The sequence below is a fragment of the Sebastes umbrosus genome, unplaced genomic scaffold, assembly GCF_015220745.1.
Source record: "Sebastes umbrosus isolate fSebUmb1 unplaced genomic scaffold, fSebUmb1.pri S35, whole genome shotgun sequence".
Lineage (NCBI taxonomy): Eukaryota > Metazoa > Chordata > Actinopteri > Perciformes > Sebastidae > Sebastes > Sebastes umbrosus.
In genome coordinates, this window is record NW_023618440.1 from 124,173 (window position 1) to 139,590 (window position 15,418).

General features: G+C 42.9%; 1 protein-coding gene across 3 annotated transcripts in view; it reads left to right on the plus strand.

Moving 5' to 3' along the window:
- Nucleotides 1-15,418, plus strand: part of zgc:158659 (uncharacterized protein LOC791141 homolog) — a 37,394-nt gene that overhangs the window by 2,684 nt on the left and 19,292 nt on the right. Inside the window, exons 3-15 of one of the 3 annotated variants that reach the window (XM_037762740.1) lie at nt 5,473-5,601; nt 6,280-6,383; nt 6,455-6,617; nt 7,958-8,167; nt 8,856-8,923; nt 9,320-9,448; nt 9,806-9,859; nt 9,938-10,047; nt 10,152-10,293; nt 12,700-12,785; nt 12,923-13,028; nt 13,120-13,272; nt 13,358-13,489. In XM_037762740.1, the coding sequence (XP_037618668.1) occupies nt 5,517-5,601; nt 6,280-6,383; nt 6,455-6,617; nt 7,958-8,167; nt 8,856-8,923; nt 9,320-9,448; nt 9,806-9,859; nt 9,938-10,047; nt 10,152-10,293; nt 12,700-12,785; nt 12,923-13,028; nt 13,120-13,272; nt 13,358-13,489 (1,542 nt within the window). In that variant the 5' untranslated portion in view covers nt 5,473-5,516. Of the gene's footprint in view, nt 1-5,472; nt 5,602-6,279; nt 6,384-6,454; nt 6,618-7,957; nt 8,168-8,855; nt 8,924-9,319; nt 9,449-9,805; nt 9,860-9,937; nt 10,048-10,151; nt 10,294-12,699; nt 12,786-12,922; nt 13,029-13,119; nt 13,273-13,357; nt 13,490-15,418 lie in introns of those variants that run through there. The other 2 variants (XM_037762742.1, XM_037762743.1) reach the window with 2 other exon arrangements.

Below are 15,418 nucleotides of genomic sequence, written 5' to 3' on the forward strand. Positions count from 1 at the left end.
GGAGCAGAGGAAACAAGAGAGGAGGAGAGGAAACAAGGGAGGAGGAAAGGAGAGAGGAGGAGAGGAGACAGTGGGGAGGAGAGGAGAAGAGGAAACAAGAGGAGGAGAGGAGACAGTGGGGAGGAGAGGAGAAGAGGAAACAAGAGAGGAGGAGAGGAGATGAGGGGGAGAAGAGGAAACGAGAGGAGGAGAGGAAACAAGGGAAGAGGAGAGGAGGGCAGGAAATGAGTTAAGAGAGGAGAGGAGTTTACCTGTTGTGTCTTTTCCTTTAAATCAGCTCCTTTAAATCAGCTCCTTTAAATCAGCTCCTTTAAATCAGCTCCTTTGAATCAGCTCCTTTAAATCAGCTCCTTTAAATCAGCTCCTTTAAATCAGCTCCTTTGAATCAGCTCCTTTAAATCAGCTCCTTTAAATCAGCTCCTTTGAATCAGCTCCTTTAAATCAGAACCTTTAAATCAGCTCCTCTAAATCAGAACCTTTAAATCAGCTCCTTTAAATCAGCTCCTTTAAATCAGAACCTTTAAATCAGAGCCTTTAAATCAGCTCCTTTAAATCAGCTCCTTTAAATCAGATCCTTTAAATCAAAACCTTTAAATCAGAACCTTTGAATCAGCTCCTTTAAATCAGCTCCTTTAAATCAGCTCCATTAAACCAGAACCTTTAAATCAGAACCTTTAAATCAGCTCCTTTAAATCAGCTCCTTTAAATCAGCTCCTTTAAACCAGCTCCTTTAAATCAGCTCCTTTGAATCAGCTCCTTTGAATCAGCTCCTTTAAATCAGCTCCTTTAAATCAGCTCCTTTGAATCAGCTCCTTTAAATCAGCTCCTTTAAATCAGCTCCTTTGAATCAGCTCCTTTAAATCAGCTCCTTTAAATCAGAACCTTTAAATCAGCTCCTTTAAATCAGAACCTTTAAATCAGAACCTTTAAGTCAGCTCCTTTAAATCAGCTCCATTAAACCAGAACCTTTAAATCAGAACCTTTAAATCAGCTCCATTAACCCAGAACCTTTAAATCAGAACCTTTTAATCAGAACCTTTAAATCAGAACCTTTAAATCCGAACCTTTAAATCAGCTCCTTTAAATCAGAACCTTTAAATCAGCTCCTTTAAATCATAACCTTTAAATAAGAACCTTTAAATAAGAACCTTTACATCAGAACCTTTAAATCAGAACCTTTAAATCAGCTCCATTAAACCAGAACCTTTAAATCAGAACCTTTAAATCAGAACCTTTAAATCAGCTCCATTAAACCAGAACCTTTAAATCAGAACCTTTAAATCAGAACCTTTAAATCAGCTCCATTAAACCAGAACCTTTAAATCAGAACCTTTAAATCAGCTCCATTAAACCAGAACCTTTAAATCAGCTCCTTTAAATCAGCTCCTTTAAATCAGAACCTTTAAATCAGAACCTTTTAATCAGCTCCTTTAAATCAGAACCTTTAAATCAGCTCCTTTAAATCAGCTCCTTTAAATCAGCTCCATTAAACCAGAACCTTTAAATCAGAACCTTTAAATCAGCTCCATTAAATCAGAACCTTTAAATCAGAACCTTTAAATCAGCTCCATTAAACCAGAACCTTTAAATCAGAACCTTTAAATCAGCTCCATTAAACCAGAACCTTTAAATCAGCTCCTTTAAATCAGAACATTTAAATCAGAACCTTTTAATCAGCTCCTTTAAATCAGAACCTTTAAATCAGCTCCTTTAAATCAGCTCCTTTAAATCAGCTCCATTAAACCAGAACCTTTAAATCAGAACCTTTAAATCATAACCTTTAAATCAGCTCCATTAAACCAGAACCTTTAAATCAGAACCTTTAAATCAGCTCCATTAAACCAGAACCTTTAAATCAGCTCCTTTAAATCAGCTCCTTTAAATCAGAACCTTTAAATCAGAACCTTTTAATCAGCTCCTTTAAATCAGAACCTTTAAATCAGCTCCTTTAAATCAGCTCCTTTAAATCAGCTCTATTAAACCAGAACCTTTAAATCAGAACCTTTAAATCAGCTCCATTAAATCAGAACCTTTAAATCAGAACCTTTAAATCAGCTCCATTAAACCAGAACCTTTAAATCAGAACCTTTTAATCAGCTCCTTTAAATCAGAACCTTTAAATCAACTCCTTTAAATCAGAACCTTTAAATCAGCTCCTTTAAATCAGAACCTTTAAATCAGAACCTTTTAATCAGCTCCTTTAAATCAGAACCTTTAAATCAGAACCTTTTAATCAGCTCCTTTAAATCAGAACCTTTAAATCAGAACCTTTTAATCAGCTCCTTTAAATCAGAACCTTTAAATTAGCTCCTTTAAATCAGCTCCTTTAAATCAGCTCCATTAAACCAGAACCTTTAAATCAGAACCTTTAAATCAGCTCCTTTAAATCAGAACCTTTTAATCAGCTCCATTAAACCAGAACCTTTAAATCAGAACCTTTTAATCAGCTCCATTAAACCAGAACCTTTAAATCAGAACCTTTAAATCAGAACCTTTAAATCAGAACCTTTAAATCAGCTCCTTTAAATCAGAACCTTTTAATCAGCTTCTTTAAATCAGCTCCATTAAACCAGAACCTTTAAATCAGCTCCTTTAAATCAGAACCTTTTAATCAGCTCCTTTAAATCAGAACCTTTAAATCAGAACCTTTTAATCAGCTCCTTTAAATCAGAACCTTTAAATCAGCTCCTTTAAATCAGAACCTTTAAATCAGAACCTTTTAATCAGCTCCTTTAAATCAGAACCTTTAAATCAGAACCTTTTAATCAGCTCCTTTAAATCAGCTCCTTTAAATCAGCTCCATTAAACCAGAACCTTTAAATCAGAACCTTTAAATCAGAACCTTTTAATCAGCTCCTTTAAATCAGAACCTTTAAATCAGAACCTTTAAATCAGCTCCTTTAAATCAGAACTTTTAAATCAGAACCTTTTAATCAGCTCCTTTAAATCAGAACCTTTAAATCAGAACCTTTTAATCAGCTCCTTTAAATCAGAACCTTTAAATCAGAACCTTTTAATCAGCTCCTTTAAATCAGAACCTTTAAATCAGTTCCTTTAAATCAGCTCCTTTAAATCAGCTCCATTAAACCAGAACCTTTAAATCAGAACCTTTAAATCAGCTCCTTTAAATCAGAACCTTTTAATCAGCTCCTTTAAATCAGCTCCTTTAAATCAGCTCCATTAAACCAGAACCTTTAAATCAGAACCTTTAAATCAGAACCTTTAAATCAGCTCCTTTAAATCAGAACCTTTTAATCAGCTCCTTTAAATCAGAACCTTTAAATCAGAACCTTTTAATCAGCTCCTTTAAATCAGAACCTTTAAATCAGCTCCTTTAAATCAGAACCTTTAAATCAGAACCTTTTAATCAGCTCCTTTAAATCAGAACCTTTAAATCAGAACCTTTTAATCAGCTCCTTTAAATCAGAACCTTTAAATCAGAACCTTTTAATCAGCTCCTTTAAATCAGAACCTTTAAATCAGCTTCTTTAAATCAGAACCTTTAAATCAGAACCTTTAAATCAGAACCTTTTAATCAGCTCCTTTAAATCAGAACCTTTGAAATCAGGAACTTTAAATCAGAACCTTTAAATCAGCTCCATTAAACCAGAACCTTTAAATCAGAACCTTTAAATCAGCTCCATTAAACCAGAACCTTTAAATCAGCTCCTTTAAATCAGCTCCTTTAAATCAGAACCTTTAAATCAGCTCCTTTAAATCAGCTCCTTTAAATCAGCTCCATTAAACCAGAACCTTTAAATCAGCTCCTTTAAATCAGCTCCTTTAAATCAGAACCTTTAAATCAGAACCTTTTAATCAACTCCTTTAAATCAGAACCTTTAAATCAGCTCCTTTAAATCAGAACCTTTAAATCAGAACCTTTTAATCAGCTCCTTTAAATCAGAACCTTTAAATCAGAACCTTTTAATCAGCTCCTTTAAATCAGAACCTTTAAATCAGAACCTTTTAATCAGCTCCTTTAAATCAGAACCTTTAAATCAGAACCTTTAAATCAGAACCTTTAAATCAGCTCCTTTAAATCAGCTCCTTTAAATCAGCTCCATTAAACCAGAAACTTTAAATCAGAACCTTTAAATCAGCTCCTTTAAAACAGAACCTTTTAATCAGCTCCTTTAAATCAGCTCCTTTAAATCAGCTCCTTTAAATCAGCTCCATTAAACCAGAACCTTTAAATCAGAACCTTTAAATCAGCTCTTTTAAATCAGAACCTTTTAATCAGCTCCTTTAAATCAGAACCTTTAAATCAGAACCTTTAAATCAGAACCTTTTAATCAGCTCCTTTAAATCAGAACCTTTAAATCACCTCCTTTAAATCAGAACCTTTTAATCAGCTCCTTTAAATCAGCTCCTTTAAATCAGAACCTTTAAATCAGAACCTTTTAATCAGCTCCTTTAAATCAGCTCCTTTAAATCAGGAACTTTAAATCAGAACCTTTTAATCAGCTCCTTTAAATCAGAACCTTTAAATCAGGAACTTTAAATCAGAACCTTTTAATCAGCTCCTTTAAATCAGAACCTTTAAATCAGCTCCTTTAAATCAGAACCTTTAAATCAGCTCCTTTAAATCAGCTCCTTTAAATCAGAACCTTTTAATCAGCAGGTCAACAGGAAAATAATAACTGAAGGAAACATCAGCTTCCTGAGACAGGAAACACACACAATACACACTGCTGTGTGTCACACAGTGTGTATTGTGTGTGTATTATGTGTGTATTGTGTGTGTGTGTGTGTGTATTGTGTGTGCATTGTGTGTGCATTATGTGTGTATTGTGTGTGTGTGTGTGTGTCCTACTTTCTGCTCTTTGTTTGACGGCTTTATTGAAAACACAAAGAGACAAAGACAAAGAGACAAAGACAACATGAAGACATGAAGACATGAAGGAAGTTAAGAGATATTAATAGAAAACTGGACTTAATATAGACACAAAATAAATAAGTAAATATTAAATAAAACAACAAACAAAACACATTTATAAAACTAAAATATACAAATATTAAATAATACAACAAACAAAACATTTATAAAACTAAAATAAATAAATATTAAATAATACAACAAACAAAACATTTATAAAACTAAAATAAATAAATATTAAATAATACAACAAACAAAACATTTATAAAACTAAAATAAATAAATATTAAATAATACAACAAAGAAAACATTTGTAAAACTAAAATAAATAAATATTAAATAATACAACAAACAAAACACATTTATAAAACTAAAATAAATAAATATTAAATAATACAACAAACAAAACACATTTATAAAACTAAAATAAATAAATATTAAATAATACAACAAACAAAACACATTTATAAAACTAAAATAAATAAATATTAAATAATACAACAAACAAAACACATTTATAAAACTAAAATAAATATTTGTGTAAATCCATCCCGATCTGGGTCAAAGATGATAAACTGGTCTGTCTGTCTGTCCAGGTAGCCCAGCGCTCAGGTGAGGCTGCTTGTGATTGGTGGTTGCCATGGTACCCAGGCCGTCGTCAGGGGAGCTGTGGGGGCTCCACCTGATGCCCCCTCGCATCCTGGTGGACTGCTGCCTGCCCAACGGTACGGTACTTTGTCCTGTTCTTTTCTACTGTGAGCAACTATTATATATATATATATACCGTGTGTATATATATACACACGGTATATATACTGTATAAATACAGTATATATACAAAATATAAATAAATGTAGGTCTCACTGCCAGATAGATGCCGGGTGACGGGTAGACAAAGGTCAAAGGTATATATATAGGTATATACAGTATATATATAAACTGGAAAAACAAAGTTAGGAAACTTGTGTTTGGTGGATTATTTCTCTGTTGTTACAATGCTAATGGTCATTGTATTCTACATGGTTGGAAAGCCTGTTTATTTACCTTCGCAATGATGTCCAACTTGTAAGGATCATGCATTTGTGGGATGAGCAGCACAGCTGATTATGTGGGGAGCGCCCAAGAAAATTTTTCCAAAATGCTCCGTCAATGGTAAACAGTGTATTCTCCTGTTGGTGTTGACTCTTGTTGTGAGTTGTTTGGTGGATGATTGAACTCTCTATCAGTAACAAGGAACAAACAAGACATATTGGCTATTTTACACTTTATTCATTTAATGTAAAATACAATGACTATTAGCATTGATACAACAGAGAAATAATCCACCAAACACAAGTTTACAAACTTTGTTTTTCCAGTTTATATTCGTATAATATGTGTTGTGTTGTGTTGTGTTGTTTCAGGGATGATGGTGAGTCTGGAGTGTCTCAGAGAAACTCCTCTCATAAGCATCAAGCAGCAGCTCTTCACTGAGGCCAGGAAGTACCCGCTCTACCACCTGCTGCAGGTACATCACTGACTGACCTTTGACCCCGTGGTAGTAACAGTGGTAATAATCCCTGCATTCTGATTGGCCAGGAGGAGTCGTGCTACATATTTGTGGGCGTGACCCAGGAGGCGGAGAGGGAGGAGTTTTATGATGAGACGAGGCGGCTGTGTGACCTCAGACTGTTTCACCCAATCCTGAAGGTCATCGAGCCGCTGGGAAACCGGGAGGAGAAGATCTTGAACCGAGAGATAGGTAACACACCATACCTGTCATCACCTGTCTGGATCACCTGTCATCACCCGTCATCACCCGTCATCACCTGTCAACAACCGTCAACAACCGTCATCACCCGTCATCACCCGTCATCACCCGTCATCACCCGTCAACAACCGTCATCACCCGTCATCACCCGTCATCACCCGTCAACAACCGTCAACAACCGTCATCACCCGACATCCACTGACATCACCCGTCATCACCCATCATCACCCGTCATCACCTGTCTGGATCACCTGACATCACCCATCATCACCTGACATCACCTGACATCACCCATCATCACCTGACATCACCTGTCATCACCTGACATCACCCGTCATCACCCGAATGTTTGGCCTGTCATTGACCCCCATGACCTCACCACCGATTACGGATGTCACGAGAACCGATACTTCGGTACCACCTCGGTACCAAAATTCTAAAAATGTGACGGTACTCTTTTTCTTCGGTACCAAGGGTACCGAACGATGCCTGTAACGGTCATTTGGTACCGGAGCGGAGGTACTGGAGATGCGATTCTTTCGGATCTAACGGGGGGCAGTACACGCTTACAAGTGTTCTCATCTGCCGGGAAATGAAGGAAGAAGAAGAACGCCGTAACAGCACGGAAAAAAAAAACAACGACACGAGACTTGAAAGATGGCAGCTGGCTAGTTAGCCAAGCTACGTGCAATGAACGAGAGCGAAAACGCTAAGCAACCGACTGGCCAGTTGGTATTATTTTCCGACACACCTCCAACTCCGGGTAGTTTGTGGGCTGCGGCAGGGAATAAATCCGGCTTGGTTAATTGCAAAAGAGGAACCGTTTCCAGTCTCCCTTCTACAAGTTAGCCACACGCAACGTTACAATAGATTCACAAACACCAGAATGCTGCCGTCGTACTTTCCTTTCCAAAGGAGGAAATACTTCCAATTTAGTAAAGCCCCTCAAAGACAGACATCCAGACGATATTGTTTGTTTTAAATAAATACTTAAAGGCTTCAGGCCACTGTTCTGTTATGCAATGTTAATAGAAGATTATTTTTATTTATTACTTAAAGGCTACATGCCTCTGTTTTTTATAATGTTCAAATGTTTCAATAAAGGAGTGCGTGTTGAATTACATGGGATTTTTTATTTTTTTTTTTACCGTGGTACCGAATTGGTATCGAGAATCGTGTAAATTCACTGGTATTGGTATCGACTACTAGATTTCTGGTACCGTGACATCCCTACCACCAATAGTGACCTCATCTCTCACCCAACTCCATCTCCCAGAGTTCCATGCTCGCCCTCCCTCGCTCGCTCAGACTAAAACTGTCCCTGTTTACAGGGTTTGCCATCGGGATGCCGGTCTGTGAGTTCGAGATGATGAAGGACCCGGAGGTTCAGGACTTCCGCCGCTCCATACTGAGCGTGTGCAGAGAGGCCATGGAAGAGAGGGAGGGGGGAGGGGCCCACAGCCAGGCGCTCTACGTTTACCCCCCCAACCTGGAATCCAGCCCCCAACTCCCCCAGCACATCTACAGCAAACTGGACAAAGGTACCCTAACCCCTAACCCCTAACCCTAATCCAGCCCCCAACTCCCCCAGCACATCTACAGCAAACTGGACAAAGGTACCCTAACCCCTAACCCTAATCCAGCCCCCAACTCCCCCAGCACATCTACAGCAAACTGGACAAAGGTACCCTAACCCCCAACCCTAATCCAGCCCCCAACTCCCCCAGCACATCTACAGCAAACTGGACAAAGGTACCCTAACCCCTAACCCTAATCCAGCCCCCAACTCCCCCAGCACATCTACAGCAAACTGGACAAAGGTACCCTAACCCCTAACCCCCAACCCTAATCCAGCCCCCAACTCCCCCAGCACATCTACAGCAAACTGGACAAAGGTACCCTAACCCCTAACCCCCAACCCTAATCCAGCCCCCAACTCCCCCAGCACATCTACAGCAAACTGGACAAAGGTACCCTAACCCCTAACCCCTAACCCCCAACCCTAATCCAGCCCCCAACTCCCCCAGCACATCTACAGCAAACTGGACAAAGGTACCCTAACCCCCAACCCCTAACCCCTAACCCCCAACCCTAATACAGCCCCCAACTCCCCCAGCACATCTACAGCAAGCTGGACAAAGGTTCCCTAACCCCTAACCCCCAACCCTAATCCAGTCTCTCTCTCTCCCTACCTGTCTCTCTCTACCTGTCTCTCTCTACCTGTCTCAGGGAGGTTGATTGTGACCATCTGGGTGATCGTGTCTCCATCCAACTCCAAACAGAAGTACACTCTGAAGGTAAAACTGATGGTTTGGTTCAGATTCCTGTTGTCAAATGACAGGATGTGTTTGGGGACCTGCTGGAGTCTCTGCGTCAGTTGGACCGGATCTGTTTTAGTCTGGGTCAGTTGGACCGGATCTGTTTTAGTCTGGGTCAGTTGGATCTGGTCTGTTTTAGTCTGAGTCAGTTTTTAGGTCTTTTCAGCACAAACGTCGCCGCACATAAAGTAGCTGCTGGTTGTCAAAGAACAACCCGAACATCCAGGTGTGATGTTGAACAAACAGAACATCCAGGTGTGATGTTGAATAAACAGAACATCCAGGTGTGATGTTGAACAACCCGAACATCCAGGTGTGATGTTGATCAACCCGAACATCCAGTTGTGATGTTGTATTCTGTGTGTTTGTGTACAGGTGAGTCACGACAGTTTACCTGAGCAGCTGATAGCCGAGTCCATCAGGAAGAAAAGCAGATCGATGCACCTCTCACCTCAACAGCTCCACCTGTGTGTCCAGGAGTACCAGGGGCAGTACATCCTGAAGGTACACCTGTCTGTCTGACTCACCTGTCTGTCTTACTCACCTGTCTGTGTCCAGGAGTACTAGGGGCAGTACATCCCTAAGGTACACCTGTCTGTCTGACTCACCTGTCTGTCTGTGTCCAGGAGTACCAGGGGTAGTACATCCTGAAGCTACACCTGTCTGTCTGACTCACCTGTCTGTCTGTGTCCAGGAGTACCAGGGGTAGTACATCCTGAAGGTACACCTGTCTGTCTGACTCACCTGTCTGTCTGACTCACCTGTCTGTCTGTGTCCAGGAGTACCAGGGGCAGTACACCCTGAAGGTAAACCTGTCTGTCTGACTCACCTGTCTGCCTGTCTACCTGTCTGTCTCCTCAGGTGTGTGGCTGTGATGAGTACCTGTTGGAGAAGTATCCTCTCAGTCAGTACAAGGTAACAACTTCACTCTGAAAACACAAGACGGGCTCCCTCCCTCCACCTGTCTTACTGTCTCCACCTGTCTCTCTGCAGTATATCCGCTCCTGTATCATAGTGGGTCGTCTTCCGCATCTGATGCTGGTCTCCAAAGACAGTCTCTACTCTCAGCTACCTGCCTCTGGCTTCGTCACACCTTCATACAGGTACAACAGCCAATCAGCATCTCTGACACACGTATCGCAGCCAATCAGGAGCTTGAACAGATGTACTGTTGCCAGGTGGAAGATGTTTGTTGTTTGTGTTTCAGTCGTCGGACTCCTCAGCCGTCTCCCTGTCCAGGAGGAGGTGATGGTTCTCCTCCTCGCTCTCTGTGGGCCTTCAACACTCTGCTGAGGGTCCGACTGCTCTGCGCCACCTACGTCAACGTCAACATCCGAGACATCGATAAGGTTCGTCTCTACGTCTTCCTCAACCTGTGCTCATGTCTATTCTGGTGTTGCATCAGTCACAGTCGAGTACTGGTCAAGTCCCCGCATAGATGACAATGACCTGAAGTGTTCCTGCTGTGATTTGGTAGCAAAAACTTTTGACATTGAATCGCCACCTTACCGTGGTGGAGGGGTCTGTGCGCCCCAGTGACCTGGGAGCAGTGTTGTTGGGGGCAATGTGGTCCCAGAGGAGGGACCAGACAAAGAGAGATTCACAGACCTTTTATGAATCAGTACCAAAAGAGTTGTGGAACCTCGCCCGGAGTAAGGAAACCGGGGCCCCCTTCTGGAGCCAGACCTGGGAGGGGAGCTTGCCGACGAGCGTCCTCCTGGGTCGGGTGCAGCTTGAGCCAGGCGGCAGGCAAAGGCGGGGATATGGGTGTGCTGATCCCCGGCATTGCAGACTGGCTCTAGGTAAGTGAAACGTCACCTCTCTGGTGGGGAAAGAACTGGAGCAGTTGCAGGAGGTGGAGCAATATCAACTAGATATAGTTGAGCTCACCTCAACGCATAGCTCTGGTTCTGGAACCACACTCCTAGAGAGGAGCTGGACTCTCTCCTTGTCCGGAGTTGCCCAGGGTGAGAGGCGCCAGGTGGGTGTGGGGATACTCACAAGCCCCCGGCTGAGCGCTGCTTTGTTGGAGTTCTCCCCGGAGAACCAGAAGGTCGCCTCTCTGTGACTGTGAGTCTCTGAGAGGATGTCTCTGACGTTTGTTTGGTTTTCTGCACCAAACAGCAGCTCAGAGTAACCGACCTTCTTGGAGTTTCTGGCTGGCGTCCTGGAAAGGGCGCCGACTGGGGACTCCATAGTTCTGCTGGGGGACTTCAACGCTCACGTGGACTACGTTGGAGAAACCTGGAGGCTTATTGGGAGGAATGACCTGCCTGATCTGAACCTGAGTGGTGCTTTGTTGTTGGACTTCTGTGCTAGTCCTGGACTGACCATAACAAACACCATGTTCCAGCATAGGGTGGTTCATCAGTGTACTTGGTACCAGAACACCCTGGGCAGTGTTCTTGGTACCAGAACACCCTAGGCAGTGTACTTGGTACCAGAACACCCTGGGCCATGTACTTGTTACCAGAATAACCTGGGTAGTGTACTTGGTACCAGAACACCCTGGGCAGTGTACTTGGTACCAGAACACCCTAGGCAGTGTACTTTGTACCAGAACACCCTGGGCCATGTACTTGTTACCAGAATAACCTGGGTAGTGTACTTGGTACCAGAACACCCTGGGCAGTGTACTTGGTACCAGAACACCCTGGGCAGTGTACTTTGTACCAGAACACCCTGGGCCATGTACTTGGTACCAGAACACCCTGGGCCATGTACTTGGTACCAGAACACGCTGGGCCATGTACTTGTTACCAGAACACCCTGGGTAGTGTACTTGGTACCAGAACACCCTGGGTAGCGTACTTGGTACCAGAACACCCTGGGCCATGTACTTGGTACCAGAACACCCTGGGTAGTGTACTTGGTACCAGAACACCCTGGGCCGTGTACTTAGTACCAGAACACCCTGGGTAGTGTACTTGGTACCAGAATACCCTGGGTAGTGTACTTGGTACCAGAACACCCTGGGTAGCGTACTTGGTACCAGAACACCCTGGGCCATGTACTTGGTACCAGAACACCCTGGGTAGTGTACTTGGTACCAGAACACCCTGGGCCGTGTACTTAGTACCAGAACACCCTGGGTAGTGTACTTGGTACCAGAATACCCTGGGTAGTGTACTTGGTACCAGAACACCCTGGGTAGTGTACTTGGTACCAGAACACCCTGGGCCATGTACTTGGTACCAGAACACCCTGGGCCATGTACTTGGTACCAGAACACCCTGGGCCATGTACTTGTTACCAGAACACCCTGGGCCGTGTACTTGGTACCAGAACACCCTGGGCCGTGTACTTAGTACCAGAACACCCTGGGTAGTGTACTTGGTACCAGAACACCCTGGGTAGTGTACTTGGTACCAGAACACCCTAGGCCGTGTACTTGGTACCAGAACACACATTTGAGGTGAACTGTTGACCTGGACTAGAGATATCGTCGAACGGTGGAAAGAGCACTTTGAGGAACTCCTAAAGGAGACTTGGGGGAAGCTTGTCCATTTCCTTGTTAGAGGTCTCTGAGGTCGTCAAAACGCTCCTCGATGGATGAGATTCACCCTGAGAGGCTGAAGGTTTTGGACATCGTTGGACTGTCTTGGCTGACACGTCTGTTCAGTGTTGCGTGGAGGTCGGGGACAGTACCTCGGAATAGCAGACCTGGCCGTCGGGGTATTAAAGGGTTAACATGAGTGTGTGTGTGTGTGTGTGTGTGTGTGTGTGTGTGTGTGTGTGTGTGTGTGTGTGTGTAGATCTATGTGAGGACTGGTATCTACCACGGAGGAGAACCGCTCTGTGACAACGTCAACACTCAGAGAGTCCCCTGCTCCAACCCCAGGTAACACACACTCACTATATACTGTAAATATACACTGAGTGTATATTTACACTCAATATACACACTCAATATACACACTGAGTATACACAATGTCTCCCTTCCTACCTGTCTCTCTGTCTGTCTTACCTGTCTCCAGGTGGAATGAGTGGCTGGCCTATGACATCTACCTGGCTGATCTCCCTCGCTCAGCCAGAATCTGCCTGTCTATCTGCTCTGTGAAGGGAAGGAAAGGAGCCAAGGAGGTGAGAGGGGAAGGAGACAAGGACACATAAAGACATGAAGGAACCAGTGACAGTATGACTGAATCAACCTGCCTGTCTGTCTGTCCATCAGGAGCACTGTCCCCTGGCCTGGGGCAACGTGAACCTGTTTGACTACACAGACATCCTGGTCTCAGGTAAAGTGGCTCTCAGCCTCTGGCCGGTCCCTCATGGCCTCGAGGACCTCCTGAATCCCATCGGAGTCGCCGGTTCGAATCCCAACAAGGTACACAACACCTCCGTCTACCCGTCGATCACAACGAAGACGTGTGATCGATCCAGTTGATTGACCGATTGATCGTCCCCTGCAGGAGACTCCCTGTGTGGAGCTGGAGTTCTCCTGGTTCAACCAGACCGTCGTGTTTCCTGATGAGCAGCAGATAGAAGAACACGCCAACTGGACCATCAGCAGAGAGCTGGGCTACAACTACTGCCACGGACTGGTAACATACATATACACCCTATACACGATATATATATACACCCTATACATGATATATATATACACCCTATACACGATATATATATACACCCTATACATGATATATATATACACCCTATACACGATATATATATACACCCTATACATGATATATATATACACCCTATACACGATATATATATACACCCTATACACGATATATATATATATACACATATACATGATATATATATACACCCTATACACGATATATATACATACACATATACATGATATATATATATATACACCCTATACATGATATATATATACACATATACATGATATATATATACACCCTATACATGATATATATATATACACCCTATACATAATATATATATATACACATATACATATATATACTTCATATATATATATACTGGAAAAACAAAGTAGTAAACTTGTGTTTGGTGGATTATTTCTCTGTTGTATCAATGCTAATGGTGATGCTAATGCTAATGGTCATTGTATTCTACATGGTTGAAAGCCTGGTTATTTACCTTCACAATGATGTCACACTTGTAAGGATCATGTATTTGTGGGATGAGCAGCACAGCTGATGATGTGGGGAGCGCCCAAGAACAATGTTCCAAAATGCTCTTCCAACGGTAAACAGTGTATTCTCATAAGGCTACCAGGAAGCCTGCAATGACTGCCCTTCACCGTCAGGCCCGTTGGCGCTGGTGTCTCCAACACAGACAATGGAACCTGAACATGTGGGGGAATGTCATGTTCAGCGATGAGTCCAGGTTCTGTCTGTTAAAGTTGGATGGCAGGTCAAAGTATGGAGACGACGTGGAGAACGCTATGCTGATTGTTGAACCGATGGAGTAACAGCTTTTGGTGGGGGCAGTGTCATGGTGTGGGGGGGGGGGGGGCATCTCCCTCACTGGCAAAACAAGGCTTGTCATCATTGAAGGCCATCTCAATGCAGGGAGATATCGGGATGAGATTCTGCAGCCAGTGGTGATCCCATATCTCCACAATCTGGGACCTAACTTCATCCTCCAAGAAACAACGCCCCCCCCCCCACAGAGCCAGGGTTATCACAGACTACCTCCACAATGTGGGAGGAGAGAGAATGGAACGGCCTGCCAAGAGTCCACACCTCAACCCAATTCAACATGTGGGATCAGCTTGGGCGTGCTGTACGTGTTAGAGTGACCAACACAACCACGCTGGCTGACCTGCAACCAATCCTGGTTGAGGAATGGAACACCATCCCACAGCAACGTGTGACCAGGTTGGTGACCAGCATGAGGAGGAGGTGCCAGGCTGTTGGCTGCGTATGGATCTTCCACCGCTACTGAGGCTCCTGACGGTGGATTCAATCAATCAATATGTCTTGTTTGTTCCTTGTTACTGATAGAGAGTTCAATCATCCACCAAACAACTCACAACAAGAGTCAACACCAACAGGAGAATACACTGTTTACCATTGACGGAGCATTTTGGAACATTGTTCTTGGGCGCTCCCCACATCATCAGCTGTGCTGCTCATCCCACAAATACATGATCCTTACAAGTGTGACATCATTGTGAAGGTCAATAAACAGGCTTTCAACCATGTAGAATACAATGACCATTAGCATTAGCATCACCATTAGCATTGATACAACAGAGAAATAATCCACCAAACACAAGTTTACTACTTTGTTTTTCCAGTTTATATAGTAAACATATATATATAGATAGAAGAACACGCCAACTGGACCATCAGCAGAGAGCTGTGCTTAACCTAACCCCTTAATATGAAATACTAATCTCTACCTGTCTGTCTCTCTACCTGTCTGTCTGTCTACCTGTCTCTCTCTCTACCTGTCTCTCTCTCTACCTGTCTGTTTCTCTACCTGTCTCTCTCTCTCTACCTGTCTCTCTCTCTACCTGT